This window comes from Orbicella franksi, chromosome 8 (assembly GCF_964199315.1).
Source record: "Orbicella franksi chromosome 8, jaOrbFran1.1, whole genome shotgun sequence".
Lineage (NCBI taxonomy): Eukaryota > Metazoa > Cnidaria > Anthozoa > Scleractinia > Merulinidae > Orbicella > Orbicella franksi.
Window position 1 is genome coordinate 10,889,646 of NC_138152.1, and position 23,148 is coordinate 10,912,793.

Here is a 23,148-nt window from a genome sequence, read left to right on the forward strand (position 1 = left end):
AATTCCACAACTGTCTCTGTACCTGTTGAGTTGATACATGTGAGAGAATAAATAGCTTCCGGTGGGAAACTGAGAGATTCTCGTTCACTTTTCAGTAAAGATTAACGCTATTAAATATTCCCCACTTTAAAGATTACCCGTTTTAAAGATTCCCGCTGTTAAAGCACGTGGGGGAATGGGGGAATGGGGGAATGGGGGAATGGGGGAATGGGGGAATGGGGGAATGGGGGAATGGGAATGTCAGGCACGTGCTTCCGATTTCTATTATTCCTAGATTCCCTGAATCACGCAACTTATAAATAGGATAGACTGTCAGACAATTAAATTGGAACTTTCATGGCAATATAAGAAAATATTTGATGGTACACAAAGGCGATCAGTAAGCGTTAATAATTGGACAATGTCTCCAGGTTTGCTATGAGCTCCTTGTCAACGAGGCCCAGCCAGTTGACTTTCGCTCATACTTCACGAACGGTCAGGAAATATTTTTCCTTAGGTATCGTTTAAGGAGAAATTCCCCTTTCAAAAATGTCGTGTGTGCGATCGTGCCCTGTTGTCATATAAAGAGGTTTTGTCGAGGGCCCATAGACTCTAGCCATAGATTTTGGGCCGAGCCTCATTTTGAAACAGAGACAAAAAGCACCTCATTTTGAAACAAAGGCAAAAGGCATATCCCGTCTCAAGGCGGCGTCTCAAATGCTACGCACGTCAGTGTCAGTTTAGTATCAACAAGGATGCGAGAAAAATCTTCAATAAGCAGCCGCTGGCCAAAAGAAACGATGTAGAGGAAAAATTTACGTGCCGTTCCAAACGAAAAGAAAATGCAAAGGGAATTGGCAGGGTGGGTGAAAACGAAATTCTTTTAACTTGGTAAGCGTCAGTCACGATTAGTCGAGGTGTGCAATAAAGGTAGACTAGTACACTCAAAATATCTTCAGTGTATCGCACATCCACTTACAACAACAACAAACGACATGGTTCATTTTACTCCCTACACGTCGTCACCGAAGCATTTAAAATGCAGTCATGGTTTCTACCTCAGAGTAAACGAGAACGGCGAAGAGGGAAGCCGGGACGAAAATGATGTTTACAGTGAGTAGAGAAATTTATTTGGCTAATTATAAGTAACGTATAACTTACAGAATGCCTGCGTGTTACATTCGTGCCCAGGAATTGTAACCCAGCCACAACTCAAGTGAAACGTTATCTTCGCATTTTTTTAGCCATTTATTTCCGAGAGCGATCATTTTCTAATTTCTCTTTAAGATGTTGTTACATTGTCAAGTAGGCAAGATCATTTTCTAATTTCTCTTGACGATGTTGTTACATTGTCAAGTAGGCAAGATCATTTTCTAATTTCTCTTTACGATGTTGTTACATTGTCAAGTAGGCAGGTGAGGAGATTAAAGAAAATCATCAAGCATGGAAGGGATGTCGCCTTCATATAGAGCGATATTCTCTAACTTACTTTAAAGGAAATGCGTAATAGTCAGTTATGAGTATAACTTCTTTAAAGCTACATGGCTTTAAGCAGTTTTCAGTTTCAAGAAATCGAGATTTGCATTCGAAAAGGCCGAGTGTCAATGAAAAAATGTATTTTTGATGTGAACTTCACTGAGTTACAACGTCTTGAAACTAAAAGAAAAGGAATTCTGAATGTTACTGAAAATATAGCATTGTCTTCGTGTAGCCAGACACGAAAAAGAAAAACTCAATGACGGTGATGAACTTAATTTTTTGACCAATTCATTGTCGGCCAGTTTTCCGCTTTCAGTGTTAATTTAGATAATTTGGTGGAACGTCAAAATCGTAATTCGTTGTTGATGATTTTCACTCTTTATAATTTTCATTCTTTGTAATTCGCCGTACGTTGGGCTGTTCTTTTTAAATGGAATACTTGGAAGGCGATCCTAAATAAATTGGGTGGTCCTGTTATAATATTGGGTTCCCTGTGTGCAATTGTCTACACTGCACTCGTGTCCTTTGGTAGCTTTATTATAGAGTTACAATATTAGAGTGTGTAGATGTTTTGCACGAAGTCATCAGAAAATCAGAAATCTAGCTAGACAAACATTCTGTCACCGACTACGGTGATTAATTTAAGTTTTTCACTTTCCCACCAACGATGCCCAACTGTTTTAAGACGTTAACTTAGCTTGAGCCTGCGATCCAATCGAAAACCAGTACTTGTTTTTATAGGCGTCAATTGACCATAACCTGGATGTCCAATATCAAAGATGTACGCTGTAAACCAAGGCTGCATGTTTCGGTCGACCTATTAGCAAGAGTATGGCCGCCATGTTGCGTAGTGGTCGTTGTCGTAACTTTGTTAAAAGAAACCTGCAGCACTAGCATCCCATTCAGAACCGAACTAACACTGTACTTAGGCAACAGGTCCCAGTTGTTCCATAATACACAAACAGGAATCAGTGAAACACTGACAGTTGTGACCCAGCTGCAGCTGCTATTTCTTGTGTTTCTTTGTCAATAGTTTTTCTTATAATGGAGTTGGTGGAGGCCGGTGTGATAAAAGGAAAAGCGGCAGGAAAGTACATTGCAATGAGTGCAAACGGAGAGTTATATACCACAGTAAGTAAGAACTGTCTGGTTTTGAATTGAATTGTTTAGAGGACAGGCGAGATAAAAATAATAAGAAGAACAAAAGCAAAGTAAAAATGTGTAAATTAGGTGACTATTGTTTAAAAAGAATACTATAGTTTTTACTTTGCTTTTGTTCTTCTTATTATTTTTATCTCGCCCTTTTTGCATATACTTTATCCTTTTGCATTCCATTTTTATCCATCGAAGGCTGTAGATCGACAGCTGAAAGCTAATGTTCTTTTTGAAATTTTTTAGGCAGCGAACGTTTTCATTGTAATTTTTAATTATGAAATAAATACTACAGAGGGAGACAAAACGGGCCCCACAGCGCATGTCCAAATTATGGAGGGCTATGTGTACCTTTCACCACCGTATACAGAGTTGCTCATAGTCAATTGTTCCATGAGTGCAACGTATTAAACACAATATAAGGCCCTATGTCAGGTAAAACCCTAAGGAGACCAAATACATCATGGCGGAGAACTCTCGAAATTGAGATGAGACGGGCCTTACATGACCAGAAATGTGGAAGGCGGCAAAAGATCGAAAAATGGAACTTCGTTTTCAGGGCCCTCTCTCTTCCTCGAGAAAACCCAAGGGAGGAAGAGAGAGGACCGTGGGAACAAGGTTAGGAAAGTTGCGAGCTTATGCCTCACAAAGGGTTAAGAGGACGAGTGAGTGATTACCCTGTATAGCATTTATAACTGAGGGCTGTAACTGAGCCAGACATGAGTTACACAGCTACCCATAGACTGCGAGGCTCTTCGTGGGAAAGAAAGTAGGGAAGGAAGAAAGGAAGAAGAGCCTGCCCGCATCACTTAGAGCCCAAGAAACCCCGTTGATGCGACGCGGAGCGAGTTGTCAGAAATCAGTCAATCAGCGCTGGAACACCAAATATATATGGATTGACACCTTGTCCACGCGATCTGTGTCGGGCTAGAGGATACTGGGGTACCGGATGGCCACGACTAATGCAAAATATAATTTGACAAGGGAGAAAACATTTGCCAGAAAAACTCAAACGACTATTGCAAATATTTCAAAGTCTCACTGAATATCTTGTCCACAGAAAATGTGTTTTGTCCAGCAGGAAGGGGTTTCGGTACATTATTATTATCTAAGTTTAAAACAAGGGAATCAATGTAGGACAAAAATCTTATCTGTCACAAAGAGTCCGGCGTAAACCATAAGCAGGTAGAGAAATTAAAAGACAGAATACCGTAAATCACAACTGCTGCCAAATTTCGGCTGAGCAAAATAGAATTGTCTTTCAGGATATTCAGCGATCGTTGCTCGAACACTCTCCCACCCCCAACCCCACCCCCATCCCCAACCCCAACCCTACCCCCTCTCCTTCACCATTGAACGCCTGTCACGCAGGCTATATTACGTTCAGACGGGAGCGCAGTCATAATTCACCGGTCTAGTCAGCCTATTCTAAGACCCTGTCTTGAATGCCACCTTAGCCATGGGGAAGCCTATTGGAATAGGGGCGCTCATCAAAAAAAGGCACTCATCTAGGGAGCGCGTATTGAAGAAGGGTGCTAAATCGAATCATTACGGTGGCCTTATTAGATCGAGCACGCTTACGTTTATATCTTTTTATTCTTTACAAGTTAGTCAACTTTGCGAATCATTCGCTGTCCAATCATCTTACAGCAAAGATTCTTTCATGAAACTAACAGCCCTCTGGCCACGTTTAGTTTTGGGCCCAGGCTTCGTCTCGCCTTGTTTCGTCAGCGCTAGATACCAGTCAGGATTGAGCATGGATTGATACGAAGTGCACTCGGTCCCACAAATCTCTTTGAAGACACATTCTGGCCGAGATGAGGAGGTCTGTGGAATTTTAAAAAAATGACCAAAAAAAAAGTAATAGGATTGAGTGGAGCAAGATCAAGACTCAACGAGTATAAAGAAAAAAAAAAAAACTAGTATCTTCGAACCCCACCCTTATCAGTGATATTGTTTTTGAGTCTCTGCCCAGTTATTCCAAACACTATTGTCAGGCGAGCATTTATTTCGCTATCGAGCTTAGTTTGAGGGAGTTTGAGGCGCTAACGACACGAAAATCGTACATAGTAGGGATGTCCATTGCAATGCAAGTCTCAGGTACACAGAAAACCACTATGTGATTGATACACCACAGGTCAATTTTTCTACTAAAATACCGCTGAGTTATCGGACGATATGCGGGAGCGCGCGGGAAGTTCAAAACAAATATGGCGGACTCATCAGTTGAACTAATCGAGTTTTTTCGTCCACATAAGAATGAAGTTAATCTGTATGTCACCAACATTTCAAGACGGCTAGAGAAAGAAGTGGTACAAGTAAGGATTTCTTTGTGTATAATAAGATGTTTTGCCATATAATATGGACAAAAATGGTGTACAACTGAACAATAAGAATTGTCGTTTTCAATGATTCAGGTGAAACTGCTTGAAATATTTTCCCAGTTTGGATTGGTGTATGAAGTACAAGTGATCGATTCATCGGATAGTTCAGAAGGTAACTTATTTTTCTTGTTCTAATTTTGTGATTATGGAAACTCTTTTTAACGTCAGAACTGTGAACACTGAAGACTTGGATACTTTAACAAATTGACGTCAGTTTCTTATGTGTAAAATGTGTAGATGGAGTGGCCCTATACAGTAAGCCTATTAATTTTCTTAGGTGATTACATGATTTTGACTGCAACTTGCTCAGCATAAGTACTTGAAACTTAAAGGAGGCATTTCAGAGCCACTTTCAATGTCAGACAATTTTGAGGTTTTCACTCTATCAGCAACTGCTAAGTAATGGAAATGATAAACCCATTAAAGAATAATAAGTATAACATTGTTGCTAGAACCAGAAGCCTATCACCTGGTGTAGGTGATATGCATCTGCTAGAACCCATTACCAGTCTGTCAGTTTAAGTGTTTTGCCTTAGCTGAATGAGCTACAACCCTGGTCTAAACTAGTTGTGACAAAAACTATATTGAAAAGAATATTATCATTTTTCCATTTGTACTGAGTAGATTCCAAAATGTCATTAAATAAATGGAGCTTATATCCCTCCCCTGACTTGTAATGTTTGTAATCATGTGGTTTTGGTGGGGACGGGGATAACACAAGAACTTTATCCTTTGGTTTTCAGACCAAAACAACATTGAATGGAGGTAGTGGGGGGTGGGGGGGCTACAGTGTGGTTTGATTACATCATAGTATCACATGCAATTATTGACAATACTATCTCGACAGTTTTTTGCAGGGTTGTAGGTGTAGCTAAGTGCACTGACCACTATAAACATTCAACATGTAAAATTGGTTTAAACTGTCTTAACAAGCCAACTTGGGATGATCCATTTTTAATCTGATTACTTCCCCACCATGCATGAGAAGGAACCTAATCAAGGCTGCATGTAATAAACTAAAGTAAAGTCAAAAAGTGATTATTAATTAACTGAATGATTATCTAATAACATGAAAATTATCATTTTTGTCATCAGCTCCTGAGGAGTCCACTGTGAATTGTTCTGACCTGAACTACAGTTCTCTATATGCCTTTGTCAAGTTTTATTCAGCAAGGGCAGCAAAAAAGGCAAAAGAGAGAATAAGTGGAAAGAGACTTTTAGGAGGCCAACTTTTAAAGGTCAGTTTTAGTTTTCCCTTGTGGCAGAGTTCTCATGGTAATAATGTTCTTTATCAACTGTTGCATAATTTTTAGGTCAGGCCGGGGTTGTTTGAAAGGTGGATAGCACTATCCACTAGGTAAATCGCTATCCAGTAGATAAGTGTTAACAAAGCAAACCACGCTATCCACTGGATAGTGATTCATCTGGTGGATAGTGTTATCCACCTTTCAAAGAATCCAGGCCAGAGGGCTTAAGTGTCCTGGACGTCAGATCAAGTTATTTGGGTTTGAGCCCTAGCCAGGGTCATTGTGTTGTATCCTTGAGCAAGACACTTAACTCTCACAGTGATTCCCTCTACCTAGATTAGATCTACATGTACAAATGGGTACAGGTGATTTTAACGGCACAAGGGGTGGGGGTGGGTAAACCCTCTCATAGACATGCTGTCCCATTAGGGAGGTGTCAAAATACTCCTGGACACTTAATACAACAGAAACCAGGATGTGCTCTGCTGGTAATTGGACCTCTAGGTCCAATGCAGACTTTTTTACCTGTGTATGGTGTTATCTGAGTTAGCTTTAATTACAAATTTATTGGTTAGCATTGCATATGCAGTTCCGGCTTGCTCAACGGAAAAAGTTCACAGAAGTTGTTCGACACCCTTTGTACATGGCAAAGTGCACAGTGCTTGCTAATCATTACTTTGGATTTAATGGATGGTCAACAAAAATTGTTCAGGTAATGGAATCTTCCTTTCTTCATTTTGTTATAGTCACTCAGAAATGGTGATTATTTATTTCTTTATTTGTCTTTGAGCTTTAAATACCATCATTAGATCTCTTGTTTAGGGTAGATTACCTAGTACATAATAGCTTTACTAATTACTGGCTACCACAGTCAATTATCTGAATTTGTAAAATAAAGTCGTTGTTGATGTTAAAATTCTGATGTATGATTTCAAAATTTTTGTGAATTAGGGTTTTCTGAGAGAACCTCAGTCAAGTCCAAACACTTCCATTTGGGTAATATGGGTCACCACAATGTGTCATCAGTGCAGGCACTTACTGTAACTCTTCATGTTTAGTGACTTAAGAGGAGTGTAGCCACTTGCCTAGGTGAGGAGCCACTCCCCTTCATGTAACAGAAACATGGAAAAGAAATTGTTCCTCTGACAAGTTTTTACTGTTGTACTTTTTGCAGCTAGAGAGACTAGAAAATAAAATTGATAACAGTGATAGTCAGGAAAAGAACAATTCTTTGTATAGATGTGTGGTTAGACTGGAGATTAAAGATTGTGAATTATTTTGTGATGGCACTGGGCATGGTGGAGATCAAAACACAATACAGCAAGGTTAGTACAGATCGATGGGTTGAAGTGTCAACACTGATATTTTTAAATTCAAACAGTGGCTTGAGGACGTTTGTGTAAATTGTTTCTGCGCATCCTTACTGTGCAGGAAAATTCACACTCCACATTATGCATTGAGCATGCGCTAAGTAATAAAATGAACAATAATAGGGCAGATGGCCACTGCTATGGATTTAATGATCTTGGATGTTCAGTGACCCCTATTTTTCTTTTGATAGATCATTTCCTCCACCGATTTTCTACATTTAGCCAAAAAAAAAAAAAAGAAAAAGAAAAGAAGAAAAAAAAGAAAATGTATCGATGCAAAGTTTGAATTTTTTTGCAAAATGCACCATCGAATTCTGTTCTTTTTAGCTCTTCGTTTATCTGTGTGGTGGTTTCAAATGCCTCTTGAAGGGTTAAGTTATGTTGGCAACATCTGGAATCATTTATGCAACAGACCCACTTTTACAAAATATGACTAATATCATTTGCCTCCGTTGACTCACCTTTGATATTTAAGACCATGTAGACCATCTGTAAGCCATGCTGAATTATGTACGCCAATTTGTCACATGCTTTATCTCTGAAATGACACAGGTGACTGACACAGGTGACTCATTATCTGACTGCAGTAAGAATATTAAAAAAATCTATTTACTGGAAAATGTTCATGGGGACGTCCTTAAGTAATGGTATCATAATCTGTCAATAGAACAATTGTGAGAGTCTTCCTTGTGGAAAGAAATCCGTGTCCAATAGCCCAAGGTTAGTAGATTTCTTTTGGAAACTTTGTCAGGAAATAAAGATTATGTGACTTTTCAACTTTGAAATTCCTTGTAAATTTTATGGCTCACAGAAAAAGACCCCACTTAAAGACTTGAATTGCTTGGACATGCCAAGAAACTGGCCCACAGACATGCATATGAAAATGCATTTAGAAGAGTGATTATCATATCTTTGGACAATGGCAAAGTTGGAGTAGAGATAAACCAACAAGACATGCCTGATTGCAGTTTTGATGAACCTGCAGAGGATGGAATAGTTCATGTAAACCATATTGAAGAAATGCCTGTCAGTAATTCAGATGAAGAACACAGTGCACAATTAGAACTTCACAATACAAGTAACTCTTCACTTGCTTGTAATGTTGTTGAAAGCTGAAATTGTACTTAATGAACCTGGAGAGGAAGGAACAGTTCTTGTAAACAATATTGAAGAAATGCCTGTCACTGATTCAGATGAGGAACACAATACACCATTAGAACTTCAGAATACAAGTAACTCTTCACTTGCTTGTAATGGTGTTGAAAGCTGAAATTGTACTTAATGAACCTGCAGAGGATGGAATAGTTTATGTAAACCGTATTGAAGAAATGCCTGTCAGTGATTCAGATGAGAAACACAATACACCATTAGGACTTCAGAATACATTCAAGTAACTCTTCACTTGCTTGTAATGGTGTTGAAAGCTGAAATTGCACTTAATGAACCTGGAAAGGAAGGAATAGTTCTTGTAAACAATATTGAAGAAATGCCTGTCAGTGATTCAGATCTCCTATTTTTGATTCCAATTTGAACTGGAAACCATACTTACACAAATTGAGCAAGAACGTTTCAAGAGGTATTGGAGTATTATCTAAAATTAGATATTATGTAAACAGGAATATATTATAACATCAATTATATTATTCACTTATTTACCCTTATTTAAAAACGAAATAAAATTTCAGACTTTTAGCTCCAAAAAGTGGTCGCGGTCACTTACGAGAAGTGGTCACTTACAAGAGGTTCCAAATACAGTGATTTGACTGGGAAACTTTTGGTATTTTGGAAAGCTGGTTGCTGAGGAGAGGTGGTCTCTTACGAGAGGCGGTCACAACGGGAGGTTCCTCTGTATTTATTTAAATCAACAATTTAATGGACACTCAGGATAATTTTGCTGCATTTTTGGTCAAAACAATTATCATTGTAAATCTGTCTCTAGATGTAGCTATACTTAAAGTGGTACTGTGATCAAATTTTTCCCCCTTGATTTTTTAGGTGTATCACATAGAATTCCATGAAAGAATAAAAACGCCGTTACCGTTTGCAAATATCTGCATTAGTTCCGGAGATATTTAAGTCCGAAAAATGTGTAAAATATGCAAATGAGATGACTGATGACGTCCTACGCTCAACTCAATTTTATATCAAGTATATAAATAGACCTATCTTGGTCAATTTGCAGTGCAAACCATTGAAACTTGGTAGGCTAATAGTTCTATAGGAAACACACCTATGGCTATAAAAAATTCTGTTCCCATGGCAACTCACTCTTTTCCAGTCCCCACCCACTTGATTTCTATATGTTAGTGATTTTCAGCTCGCAAAACATTAAATGAGGCCACAAACTTGAGCTAACATATTTATATGCTTGCTGGATGAAGCATATGAGGCACCATTTGCAAATATCAAAGTGGAAGGCCAAAGATGGCCAGAAATGCCTTTAATATTGGGGAGGTCTGGAACCCAGTATGTTGCCATGGTAACCAAACTGTTAAGCTCATATTGTAGAGCACATTTAGCAGAATCCTACTGCAAAGAATCAAACATTTCTGATACAAATTGGCTTTTTTCATCACATTTGATCAAAATTTGGTTGAGTGTATGACATCATCACTGGGCTAATTTGCATATTTTTAAAACTTGAATATCTCTGGAACGAAAAGAGATATTTGAATACAGTAAACAGCATTTTTCTTCTCGCACAGGCTACTTGTTTATGTTTTAACATGGTTGCGATAGGAAAGATGCGATTTTCGTCATAGTACCACTTTAAGGAAATCCAACCCCCCCTGGGGGGGGGGACTCCCATATAAAGAGGATGGGGGTGCTCTTCTGAAATTTTGTTAAGTGCTCTAAGAGGTACTAAGATCCTGTTTTGTGGGCGTGGGTTGAAATGTTTTTCACCCCTAAGAGGTACCAATTCAAAAACAACACATTATTTCTTGTTATATAATTTTCGGTCCAATACAGCAGAAGGTACGGCAAAAACTCCCGCTGTTGACCTTTGAGGCTGAACACCATTAGATTGAGGTACCAAAACCGCTTTTTTAACCCCTAAAAGGGACGACGAGGAAGTCCGTCTTTTTTATTTGAAAGGTCGAACGCTTTGATACACAGACGAGATGAAACGCAGATTGAAGTAATTATACAAAAATCGAAGAAGTTAAACATTTAGCCAGGGCCATGTAATAAGAAATTAACTAATAGCGAGGTGTGATAAAAACAGGGTTTTGCTTTCGACTCGCGTCAGCCATTTGAAGGCGTTTTGCGTTCTTTACGCCTTCTGGTCGCGCGAAAATTGGGGCGAGAGCAAAAAATCGACAGAGGGGGTGCTGTTGGGACGAGTGAGAGATTGCGGAAATGTTGTTCATTCATGCACAGCAAATGCTACGAACGCGATATGACATGTTTGTTTGATCAATGTTTGGGAGTCTAGGACCATTCTTTCCAAAAATCGGCCATAAATGGTGATGGTCAATAGCCTGCAACGTTCTTTCCCGAGGTAAGAAGTGCTTGAAGTCTTTAAAGTATTTATACTTGGTTAACTCAGCTCGTATTTATATAACGCACGCTTGTTAAATAGCATACGCAGCAAATTGCATTCCAGAATCTTAATAAAGTTGGATGTCGAGGCTGTTATTTGAAGGCCTTAGAGATCACGAGCTTCATTAAACAAAAGCTATTAAAGTAATAAGCTCGTGTTGCTGAGATCTGCTCGCTGCAGATGAATTTTGTTATTTTCCTTGTGCAGCCAGGATCACCCCTGGGGGCTGGGTATTTACATAAGTTAAGCTTAACTTACTCAAGTGTTAGAACTTACTTGTATTGTGTGTTGTTTACTTTGAAAATACATGAAACTAAAACTGAAAAACTTACTTAGGGTTGATCCACACTGAGAACAAAACTTTTGTTTAAGATTAACAAACAAAACTGTCAGCACATAACTTGTAGGTGGTTTGGAATTAGCAAGGACGAAATAATTTGTCTGGCATGAGGGGGGGAGGGGGGAGTGTTGGGGGGTGTGGGAAAATACATACAGCTTATCTATTTTGTGACTTTCAATGTCTTCTTTTTCGGCAATTGAGTGGGAAATGACCTATTTGTGTAATTACAGGTAGCTTTTATTTATAAAAACGTTCATGCAAAAATTTATTCAATTGTAGAGTATTTCTGCGGCAAGATATTGAGTAGTTGCGTCAGAAATTCAAAGAATACCTAACTTGAGACGGTGCAAACGACTGTAAAGCGGCCTTAAACAGCAGATGTTGGAAACGTAGAGGGGACTATTCCTATACGAAAAGGTCAGGGATGCTCGTCATTTGGGTACAAATCAAGAATTCTGGTCTCACTTAGGGTGTTGACGATGAAACACCACCATTTTTAGCTGTCAAAGTAACCTTTAGGGTGAACTCAAAGAAATAACAATTAAAAGAAACACTCTCATTTAATTCCTGGTTTTAGGCTTGATTTTCTGCTGATCTCTCGAGTACGTGAGTTGGGTCTACAAGTGCGTGAGGGATCCTTTCTCGAACAGTGGCTAGTAATCGAACCTATTCCGTTTAAAGTGGTATCTTTTAGGGGTCTAATGAAGCTCGGGCAACTCCCATATTAGTCCTCTTTAATTTAGGAGTTCAATTCAAATTTTCCAACGAGCATCCACGACCTTTTCATATGGGAGTCCCCCCCCCTGGGGTTTCAATTGTGATCCAGTGAAGGAGTGAAGGAGTGATGGAGTGAAATCAATTCACCACTACAACTTGGAAAGTAAAATTTTTCAAGTTCAAAAATAGATATTTTACAAGTTAAAAACTAAGACCTAAGACAACCATAGAATCTCAAGACCTGGGTTTGCTTTAATTTGAACTTAAATGTCAGTCTGGATCACAAGTAACAAAAGAGTGCTATTTAATAATTCTTGGATTCTTACAAAGCCACCTAGAGATATGAGTGCAAGATGAAATAAAGAATATAAAACTACAAATTAAAACAAATAGGGAAAGCTCAACTAAATTGGAATAAAATTTCATTTCTACATGTGCAAGTTTTGGTGCGAACAGTCACACTATTTTATGTACATCAACTGGCGTGCATTTTAATGGCTAAAGTTACACACGCAAAGGGTTTGCTTAAATTGAATGTGACTTCATAGTGGAGCTATAAGAAATTCGGAGGGGGTCTTAGGTCTTAGTTTTTGAAATTTGGAGGGGATCTAAGGTGTTAGTTTTTGAAATTTGGAGGGGATCTTAGGTATTAGTTTTTGAAATTTGGAGGGGATCTTAGGTCTTAGTTTTTGAAATTTGGAGGGAATCTTAGGTCTTAGTTTTTGAGATTTGGAGGAGGTCATAGGTCTTACTTTTGAAATTCGGAGGGGGTCTTAGGTCTTAGTTTTTGAGATTTGGAGGGGGTCTTAGGTCTTAGGTTTTGAGATTCAGAGGGGCTCTTAGGTCTTAGTTTTTGAAATTTGGAGGGGGTCTTAGGTCTTAGTTTTTGAGATTTGGAGGGGGTCTTAGGTCTTACTTTTGAAATGCAGAGGGGTTCTTAGGTCTTAGTTTTTGAGATTCGGGGGTCTTAGGTCTTAGTTTTTGAGATTCGGGGGTCTTAGGTCTTAGTTTTTGAGATTCAGGGGTCTTAGGTCTTAGTTTTTGAGATTCAGAGGGGTTCTTAGGTCTTAGTTTTTGAGATTCGGGGGTCTTAGGTCTTAGTTTTTGAGATTCAGAAGGGGTCTTAGGTTTTAGTTTTTGAGATTCGGAGGAGGTCTTAGGTCTTAGGTCTGTGGTTTATGAGACACCCTTTTTTGTCCGCATTACTTCCGGGTGTCACTGTACTTAGCATGGATTACCTCAGTCTTTTTATTTATTTTGAATTCCAACAACCAGTGAGAATAATTTATAAATACGTGACAGCTTGTTATTAAAACAAACAGTGCAGTACATGTGTCAGAGCCAAGGTCTGTCAGCTGCTCTCTCTAGGTTAAATTTTAACATGTTGTTCAAGGGCAGAAAAAACCACAGGGAAGACAAGCTCAGGTTATTGAGTCAGATAGGAGGCAGTGTGCATTTGATTGCTTGGGGCACCAGACTTGAAATCCGGAGGGAAGCCAAGCTGACTGGTTATGAGTCAGAGAGGAGGTAGTGACAGTGGCTGAGTGGTTGGGGCACCAGACTAGCTGAAGTTGTTTCTCTTCAGACCTGAGTTCAGCTCCATCATGGCAGTTGTGAATAGCCAGCTGATAAAATTTATAATCATAAAGTAATGATTGAAATGACTGCAATTTGATAATCTAGGACCGTAATAATTAGACAGACACTAAAGGATAGGAATATTAGCTATTTGTTGATTTTTTGTCTTATTTGCCCTTCACCCACCACCAGATGTATAAGTACCAATTGTAAAGCATTCCTTGATTTTATTTCTTTTAGTTTCTACAGAACTAGACCTTTCCTTTGTTTGTTGATTTTCTACTTACACAGCCATTAACTTCTTATTGGTTATCATAGAACATCTGATCACAAACTTAATGGGTATATTTGATCGTGGCTAACTTCAAGCATACGTAACACATTCAGATATATTTCCATAACAGAAGCAGAATTGTATCCTTCAGCTTACTTACAAATGATTGTTTCACACATTGCACTCTCTTGCTGACATATTTGCTAAATGTCCATTATTTGTGTTGCTTCCATGTACTGTACAAGAAAAAGAAAAAAGTCCAGTAATTATAGCATAATAGCTGTCACAGTGAAAACCTACTGGACTTTATGTAAAGTGAATGTGTGGGAATTTATAAGATATTTTAAGAAAATTAATGGGACATATGTTAAAAAATCTTTATTTTAAGTGATTACTGCTGAAACTAAATTTCTCTTTTTTTGTAAAAAAAAAGAAAAAAAACTTGCTCAGTATAATATCAATGTATGAGACATGGTTGTAATAACTGGATACCAGTGAATTGGGTAACTAACCTAACATTGCTTGGTATTGAATGCTGCTTTGAAAAACTAGTCTCCCATTCCTGGGGGAGGGGAGGGGGAGAAGCAATGTTGTCAGCTGCTGCTAAAAGATATGGATGTGATCATATTCAAATTCAAATTCAGATTTTCATACCTAATGGCATACTTACACAGACATGTTGCTGAGTCTTCAGTTTTAAATTTTGAAATCCAACTGTTTCCAAAAAAAGTGAGGCAACTATTTCATGGAAGACTGAAATTGATTGTATTAATTAACTTATCTTTTCCCTCTTGACCCATGCCGTACTAAAAAAAGATGGAAATTATTGATGGTAACCAGCATGTAGGTTGGGGGGGGGGGGGGGTGGGAGGGGGAGGGGGAGACAGTGATGCATGAACATTCCACTACCCATTACCTGTAATTTCCAGACCTTGCACCTTCCTTAGCTGTTGTTATAATTATGGTGTTTTTGTATCAAAAAATATCTCAAAGGACCTTACAAAATACCTCACTTCATGTTCCATTACCTTCAGTTGGGAATAAGAATTATCCAATTGTCTCTTTTCATGCCTTCGTTAGAGTTCCCACTCGATTTTCTGTTTTTTTGTGGCTGTAAGCTCACCCTCACTCTTTACTTCAGATTTATATAATGCAGCCATTAATGGGAGAAGTGGGTGTAAATGGGAATTTGGAGATCCAGCATGTGTGTTTGAGGGCATAAACAGTTAAGGTCGGCAGCCTGTTTAGATTTAAAATTGATACATACTTCAGTGTGCATCATTGACATACAATGCGTGTGCTTGAAAGTTAGGTAGGAGAGTTTGAAAGAAGCTAATCAGAGTTAGTTGAGGTATGGCTGAGAGTAACCCTGGCTTGTTGAGCGCTCTCTGAACCTCTCCAGTTCATCTGGCCCGGGTTGTTTGACAATGCTATCCAGTGGATAAATCACTATCCAGCAGATCAGTGTCAGCAAATTAAAACAAACCATGCTATCCACTGGATAGGGATTTATCTTGTGCATTAAGTGTTATCCAGCCTTCGAACAATTGTGGCATTGTTCAATAAATTAATTGCCAATAGGAATGATGGAAGAGTTTGATGTTGCTTGTACCATAAAATGTGCATTATATTGATACACACTAGTCTTACAGTTACCGAGTTTGATAGCATGGCTTTGCTACATGTATATAGCTACAGTGAAACCTGTATTAAGCAGACACCATGGGACACTCACTAGCGTCCGCTTAATAGAGGGTGTCCACTCTAAACAGGTTCTAATATATATTAGTGTAATTATATACTGTAGTTCATTATTAACCCTTTTGTAACACAGTGCAACACGGTGGAAGATCAAAGACTGCTCAAAGCACAATGTTCAGTCAGTCAATGCATCAATCTGGAATAATCTACTTAAGTTTAAAACGACATCGCTGAACAATGTTAAAGGAGTGAGCTGAGCTTGAGAAGTAAAAAGCCCTTGAAGTGTCCGCTTATTGCAGGTTTTGTGAAACAAAATGGCTTAGTTAAATATTGGTGTCCGCATCGGCTTAACAGAGGTGTCCCTGGATGCAGGTTTATTTTACAGTAAATGTTGGAAGAAAATTAAGGGACTCAAGCTGGCGTCCACTTAATAGAGGGAGTCCGCTTAATATAGGGTCTGCTTAACACAGGTTGACTGTAACTATGTTACATGTATAAAAGACAAAGACTGAACTTTGTTCATGACAGGCCAAACTATAAGAAGAGGTAACGACAACCTGAAGGTTGTAATAACGACAGGGTTGTTGGAGTTGCACTGTCGTCAACAGTTAGACTTAGTGGTAGTAGTATAGGGGGAGTCAGACAAATACCGTTTCGCAGAGGGAGAAGAATTTCCCGGTTTTACAACTCCCAGGTTCAAAACCGAAGCTCGCAAGCTCGCTTCGGTTGAAGTTGGGGTTGCAAAACCGGGAAATGCTGGGTCCCTCTGCAAAACAGTATTTGTCCGACTCCCCCTATACTACTAAGGGGAAGGGGGAAGGGGGAAGGGATTCCTATTAGATAGAAACGACCCTGCTGTTATACCGCCCGAACACCGGCAATGTTTCGAGGAACAAACAAGTGTGCGTGGTTGATGCGTGGCCGGAAAGAAAACTGCGAACTTTCCGAGGCCATTCAAAACCTCCCTCCAGAGCTTCGTGAGATAATTTACAAGGAGTATCTCGCAATAAAAATGAGACAAAAAGAGGAAATGGGCTGGGACAAGGTACACGAGCATATTTCAAAACTGCCTTTCTGCCAATACATGCAGCAGATTGCACCAATGATAAATTGCCTTGAATATCCGGACTGCTATTTCGAGGGCTGTTGTTTCCCCTGTTTCGAAAGGGAGGGAACTCTTCATAAAGCACAGCTAAGCCCACCGATGGAGTTAATCCCTCTCATAGAAAACAGCCCAGAGTACAAGAATTTTTTAAAAGTATGCTCCTGGACCTATGATTGGCACGAGTGGTTCCTTTTTGGCAGGGAGCGTTAGCGAAAAAAGGCGGGTGTTTCCTAGTAAAAAACCTCATCGGCATCAACCATAGCAGCAATTATCTCGCGCGTAATATCACGAGAATCTTTTTGCCACTCAGGTGTGAAATATTCGTGGGCGAGAAACGCAATCAAGTGGAAGCAGACGAGCATGTTTTTATAATATGTAAATAAAACCGTCTGTTTCTAAAAGTCAGTTCGAAGCGGGGGGGTTTGTTATTTTTTTTATCAGTTCAGCATCAAGTCTGCCGCGGATGTCTTTCTCCATTTTCTTAACATCAACATCGGTAAGCTTTCTCTTTGACGGTTGGCGAAGCATCTTTGCTCGGACTTGTTCCTTCAGTGAGTTATACTGCTGAAACTCGGAAAGGATGGTGTCAAACTTGTGGGAAGACACTTCGTTGTTGTTCAAAGCTTTGGAGAGTAGTCTGTTGATTGTCTCCCGCTTGGCAACGGCGAGCGTGGTAAATCTCTTGATGTTTTTTAATTTTCGACTCGAGTTTTTTTGCTGGCGATTATCAGCCCCGAAGAAACGAGAGCGAAACACCCCCCAGCGCCGCCTAAAGGAACTGTTACCGGCAGGCCAACCAAAGACAGGGCGGAGCCAAAACTAGCGCTGGAAAAAGCTGCCGAGAGAACACTGGAGCTGGTGGCACTCCAATTAACGAACTTTCTCGTCCGTTTGTATTTTTTAGCAACGAGGCGATAGTGGCTGACCTCATGGTCCAAAGTGTTTGAAATCTCGTTGATCTTTTGCAAGCGGAAATTTTCAGAAGGCGCCGCCAGTCCTGGATAGAGAGGCTCGGCAGGCGGCGCGCTTGGAGGTAAAAGATTTGCTGAAGACATTGCGTATATAAAGAAATTTAAGTTAACTCTAATTCAAAAAGAAGTGGGAGGCCTTTGAAATCAAAGAGTTCGCTATTTTCATCTTTCACGCTAATGGGGATGCTATTTATAAACTCGTCTGTAGAACACTCTCGCAAAACCTGTTGCGGAGAACCGTGGTAGCTTACCTTTTCAAAAGGCTTCCCTTTCACATCAAACAGGGCTAAGACATCTGACCTTTTGCTATTAAACAGATTCCGTTCTGTGTCGATCAAATCACAATGAATGAAATATGTCGTTGGAGATGTAAGCCGTTTTACAAAGGTTATAGGCGACAACTTTCGCCCAATACCAAGCAAAGTGGCTAAATCGTGATCAAGTTCAATCGGTTTTTTCCGCAAATTTCTGATTACAAGCTGACTAACAGGTTGATTTATTGCTGTTTGCAACTCTTTATATTTATATTTGTCGAACATACCTTCTATTTCTTTTGCCATTCTTTCTAAACTATAATGCCCTGGCATTATTTTACTGATTGAAAAAGCTATATCTTTGTCTTTATTTCCCAAGGTGGCTGAACCTTCTTTTTTCAAAGTGTCCCAGCTGTTGAATAAACTACAAGATATGAGTTTCATGAAATGTACTTTCGGTATCGGCTCTTCAAAATAGATAGTCTCTCCGTTCTGTTGTGTGACAATAGTGAGAACAACCATTTTTATATTTAACGAACAAAATTGTGTCCAAATAAGATGGCGAATTTGTGGAAAGATCCTGAGTTTGTGAAAAAAGCGGATGCCGCGAAGAAAAAGGTGTGGACAAATTTTTTAAACCACTTTCCAAAAGCAGACAAAAGCCGGTTCGTTTCACAAGAAAGCATCGACGAGAAAAATAACGCAACAGCAGAGGTGTTTTTCAAAGAAAGCGAAGGCTCGTTACAAAGCGTCTTCGGCTCAGACAGGCGGTATTGGAGCGCGGAAATGACACAAGCGCTTGGTTTGGGAGACAGCGGAGGTTTTCCTTATCAATTGTCGCCACTTGGTTCAAAAGTTTCCTTGCCCATCCCTGCGGTACCTTTCGACGGCAAAGCGCCAAGCTTGAAAAAAAATATTCAACGCCGAAATCAAAATCTACGTCACGCCTGACCAATATTTCACGACAAAATTCAGAGAAATATTCCAAAAAACCAAACTCAGGCACACTTCTGGAACCGAATCAAAACACTGGTTAGGAGGGCCTGACATGAAATATTGGCCGCAACAGCTCAACTTCGCAGTTTTCTGCGCGACACAGGGGTGCGGAATTTCTCGCGAAATCTTTGACAGCGGGCTAAATCTCCCCCCGCAGATAAGAGCATTTTATATCTTCCACGTGTACTTCACAGTCAGGCGCATTTTTTACCAGCTAGGAGGTATTCAGAGCATAAGCGCTTTGCCCGGAGACCCGACGTTCAGCCAAATGAATAATCATTATGACGTTGCTTTGTACAAAAGGCTATGCGACGAGTTCGGCATAGACCCCTCGAGCGATTTTCGCTTCACACAAGGGAAAAACCACGGCTTGGGAAGTGTATACCTTGGCGTGACAGGGCACGGGCCATTGAAAACAGGAACCGCTTATCCAGGAGGGTTCTATAAATTCAGTGATGAAGGCGGTGCGGCAAACAAAGGAAATCTGCTTTCTTTCATTGAACCTGATGCCGTGGCCCAGTATGACTCGTTCGCCCCAAACAGAGCCGCCGGTTTGACGCAGGCGGGGTTGTCGAGAATCAACCAGTCAATCGAGGCTTTCGTTTGCTGCATCCTGGGCGCGCAGGTGAACGTGAGAAGTAGTATTCTCGGCTCTGGCGGCCGGGTGAAAGAAGCCCAGAGCGAGTTCCTGGTGCTGATGGAAGACGCGATCAGACAGCCCGACTTGGCCAAGAGCGTGCAAAGGTACCAGCTCGCGGTGGATCAAGCGAAGGTTAGGCTCAATCTTGCTGTAGCCCCCATGGCCTGGCTTATGCCCGCGCAAATGATTATCAACACCGAAAGCACAATCGGTTACAACAACAAGCTGAAACAGGCGGTCTCCGGGATGAAACTTGGGGTCAACAACGAGGTAAATCCAGACACAAAAAAGCTGCGCTCAAACTAATGGCAGGCGGCCCGTCAAAAATTAACCAACCTAACAGCCATCCTTCCAACCCGATGCACAAAGCCGCAACTGCCGAATCGAAAAAATCAGCTTCGCCCGAAACTCAGTAAGCACAGCCAACGGCGCAAAAAATAGAGCCAACGGCTCGAGACAAAACACCGCAACACGAAATAAACAAAACAACTGTCATTGTTGGCGTAGTAGGATTCTCGGCTTTGCTGTTCATGGCTTGACGGTAAAGTTAACGCCGCTTATTAAGATATTTTTCGAACAAAAAGGCCACCGCGGCAAGAATAAGCAGGTGTGCTCGGCCAGAAACCCGATGGCTTGGCCCGCAGCTTTGAATAGAAAGCTCACAATCGACCCAATTAGCCCGGGTAGCAGAGAACCAAGTTTCGTGCCAATATCTTTTAGGTCTTTCCCCAAAGCCTTGCCGGTGGCTTTCAAACCTCTGGTGAGGGCTCCGACGACAGACCCTATTGTAACCCCTGCGGCAAGAAGAACAGCGGTCAATGTCACACCATTTTTTTTGAAGATCTCTTTGACCCTTTCCAAGAGAGGCCGCGCCCTTTCCCTTTCCGCAACCTGAGTTTGCAAACGCGCGAGCTCCTCGTTTCTTTCTGCCACTCTGCCTTCTGCGGCTTCTTTGTCGGAGGGCGAGGCATTCTCATCTTGGATGATCGCCTGGTCTTCCTCGTTTTGGCGCTGCAGCTCGCTTTCCTGCTCTTTCAGGTCGTCCAACGGTTTTGTTTGGTTTAGCCTTTCTTCCATGGCGTTTGTTTCACTTTCTTTTGCTGCGAGGCTGGCCCTGAGTCTGTCAACCTTGGCTTGTTCCTTTTCTCTGTTTCTTGCTACTTTTGTAAGCGAGTCCAATTTTTTTTCTTGTTTTCAAGATCGGTTTGTAAATTCTCTTGCAGTTGCTTTAGCCTGCGCAGTTCTGCTTCACTTTCAAGATTCGAACCTTGTTGATCCTGAATGGCATCAATCTGAGCATTAGTTTGCTCGATTTTACGTCTCAGGACTTCCACTTCTTTCTTTTCTTCTCTTTGCGAAGAGAGTGTTTCCGCCTGTTGTAGTTGGATCTCTGCCTCTATCAGCCTTTGGCGTTGTTCTCTGATGGTGTCGCGGTCTTCAGCTATGATGTCTTCAGCTGTTGGCCCCAGAGCTGCTTTTTTTGCGTCTGTGAAAGCTTTTTGTAACCCTTGGTCGCCAATCTTGATAATTTTGGACTCACCCCGCCCCTGGGACCAAATGAAACGATCTCAGATTCATTACCTTTTTTGCTGAAACCAATTGGGCCCAATGTTTTGAAGTCTACCTTCGGGAACCATCTTCTGATTTTTTCTTTTGCCCTTTCAAGCATGGCCGGTTTGTCATCGGTATGTATAAAATCACCGAGCGAAGGGGTTTCTTCCTGATAAGAAGTGTCAGGCAGGCCGGACTGCTCGTGCTGCATTGTACACATTTCCATTTGTTCACCCACGTGGTAGGGGGCGCCAGGTTGGTAGGGAGTGGATTCCGCGCCTGGCTGAAAAGGTTGGGTTCTCTCAACCTCTTGTTCCTCATCATCATCATCATCATCGGGGTGAACCCGATTGTCAAGGTCCGGGTCTTCGTAACCAAATTCGCCACCGCCTGTCGCCATAGCAATAATATTTTTCAATTCTGTTATTTTTAAATTAGAAAATAATCACCGGTTTATTATACGAAATGTCAGTGCCAGAGAACCTTCGCCCAACGTACAACGAGAAGACATTACACGCCATGCAGGCCGAGCGCGCGGTCAAGCGAATCACCTTTATCCGCTCTGAAGCCAACCCCGGCGATAAGATTTATGTTTCCGTGCCCAAGCTGAAAGAGAATGAGGTTCTGGTGCCGGGCTTGCTAGCGCTTCGCTTTGACATCGACATTTCTGGAGGGCACGCCAACAACTTCCTTGTTCAGAACATCACGCGGGCGCTCGTTGACAGGCTGGTCGTGAAGTTTGCAGGCACTATCCTGCAAGACACGGTTGGATATGACATCTACAAAACTTTCGAAGACCTTTTCCTTTCGCAGGAAAAGTGAGACAACATGCTCCGCGAAGGGATTCAGAGCGAGGATCTATGCAAGATCCGCTCAGGCGCGGGAGACAAGAAAACCTCGGGCGTCGACGCTGAAAACAAGCTGAATGAGGTATACGGAAGCAAGTACCGGATCAGGCTTGACCACCAGATTTTAACCAACCACGGTGTTTTCTACCCCCAGGCCTTTACAACGACCTCACGTTCGATGTAAAACTTGCTGAAGCTATACATGTGGTCAGAGGCTCCGACACAGCCCAGCTGAAATACAAGCTGACCAACATCCAGCTCGAGTACGAAATTATCCGCAGCAAGACTCTGGCGGACGAGGCACACAGCGTTTACTCCAGCGGCAAAGAGTTCACTTACGACCATGATGATGCATGACAAAGAGGTGTCTTTCAAAAAAGGAACTGACACGAGGATCAACATCAAAGTCAACGCCCAAAGAAGGTCACTAAAAGCCCTTCTCCTCCTGTTTGTAGAGCCGTATACTGCGGGCGACAGAGATTCAGAAAAATTCATCTTCCCGGATCTGACGAAAGTCAGCGTCACGGTCAACGGCTCGCCCAACATGCTTTTCATCGACGGCATCGAAGGCAAGGACATGTGGGAAGAGGCCCACCGCTTCTTTGTGAAAGAAAAAAATAAAACTGAGCACATGAATGCGACAAAGTTTTACACCGGTGATAAGTTCGGGCTTGTGATTGACATGTGCTCCATGGCAGATCAGTCGATGCACGGCAGCGGCACCCGCATTGTGAACAGTACAGACGGTGTCCAGCTGGAAATTGAGCAGAAAGCCGAAGGCGCAGGCGACATGAAATGCCATGTATTCGTAATCTCCGACTCCCAGTTCAACATTATGGACAGACAGCTAGAATCTTTACAGTTTTAAATATTACATGGACCCAAGCAAGATACCCTTCAACGCTCTCATTGTGGGACCGACTAATTCAGGCAAATCAAGGTTTGTGTTGGACCAGATCTACGGCCCTTTCCGCTTCAAGTTCGACTACATCGTGCTCATCTGCCCGACACTCGCGCA

At 41.2% G+C, this 23,148-nt stretch overlaps 2 protein-coding genes across 2 annotated transcripts in view; both read left to right on the forward strand.

Moving 5' to 3' along the window:
* LOC145495875 (uncharacterized) overlaps positions 1-23,148 on the forward strand; it is a 297,135-nt gene that overhangs the window by 236,444 nt on the left and 37,543 nt on the right. The window contains exon 2 of the mRNA XM_081475467.1: positions 10,471-11,113. The gene's annotated coding sequence lies outside the window, so the exon portion shown is untranslated. The remainder of the gene's footprint in view (positions 1-10,470; positions 11,114-23,148) is intronic.
* Positions 6,401-7,854, forward strand: LOC145495942 (RAD52 motif-containing protein 1-like). The gene is made up of 2 exons (XM_081475541.1): positions 6,401-6,953; positions 7,416-7,854. The coding sequence occupies exons 1-2, from the start codon at positions 6,825-6,827 to the stop codon at positions 7,569-7,571; spliced, it is 285 nt and encodes a 94-aa protein (XP_081331667.1). The 5' UTR covers positions 6,401-6,824; the 3' UTR covers positions 7,572-7,854.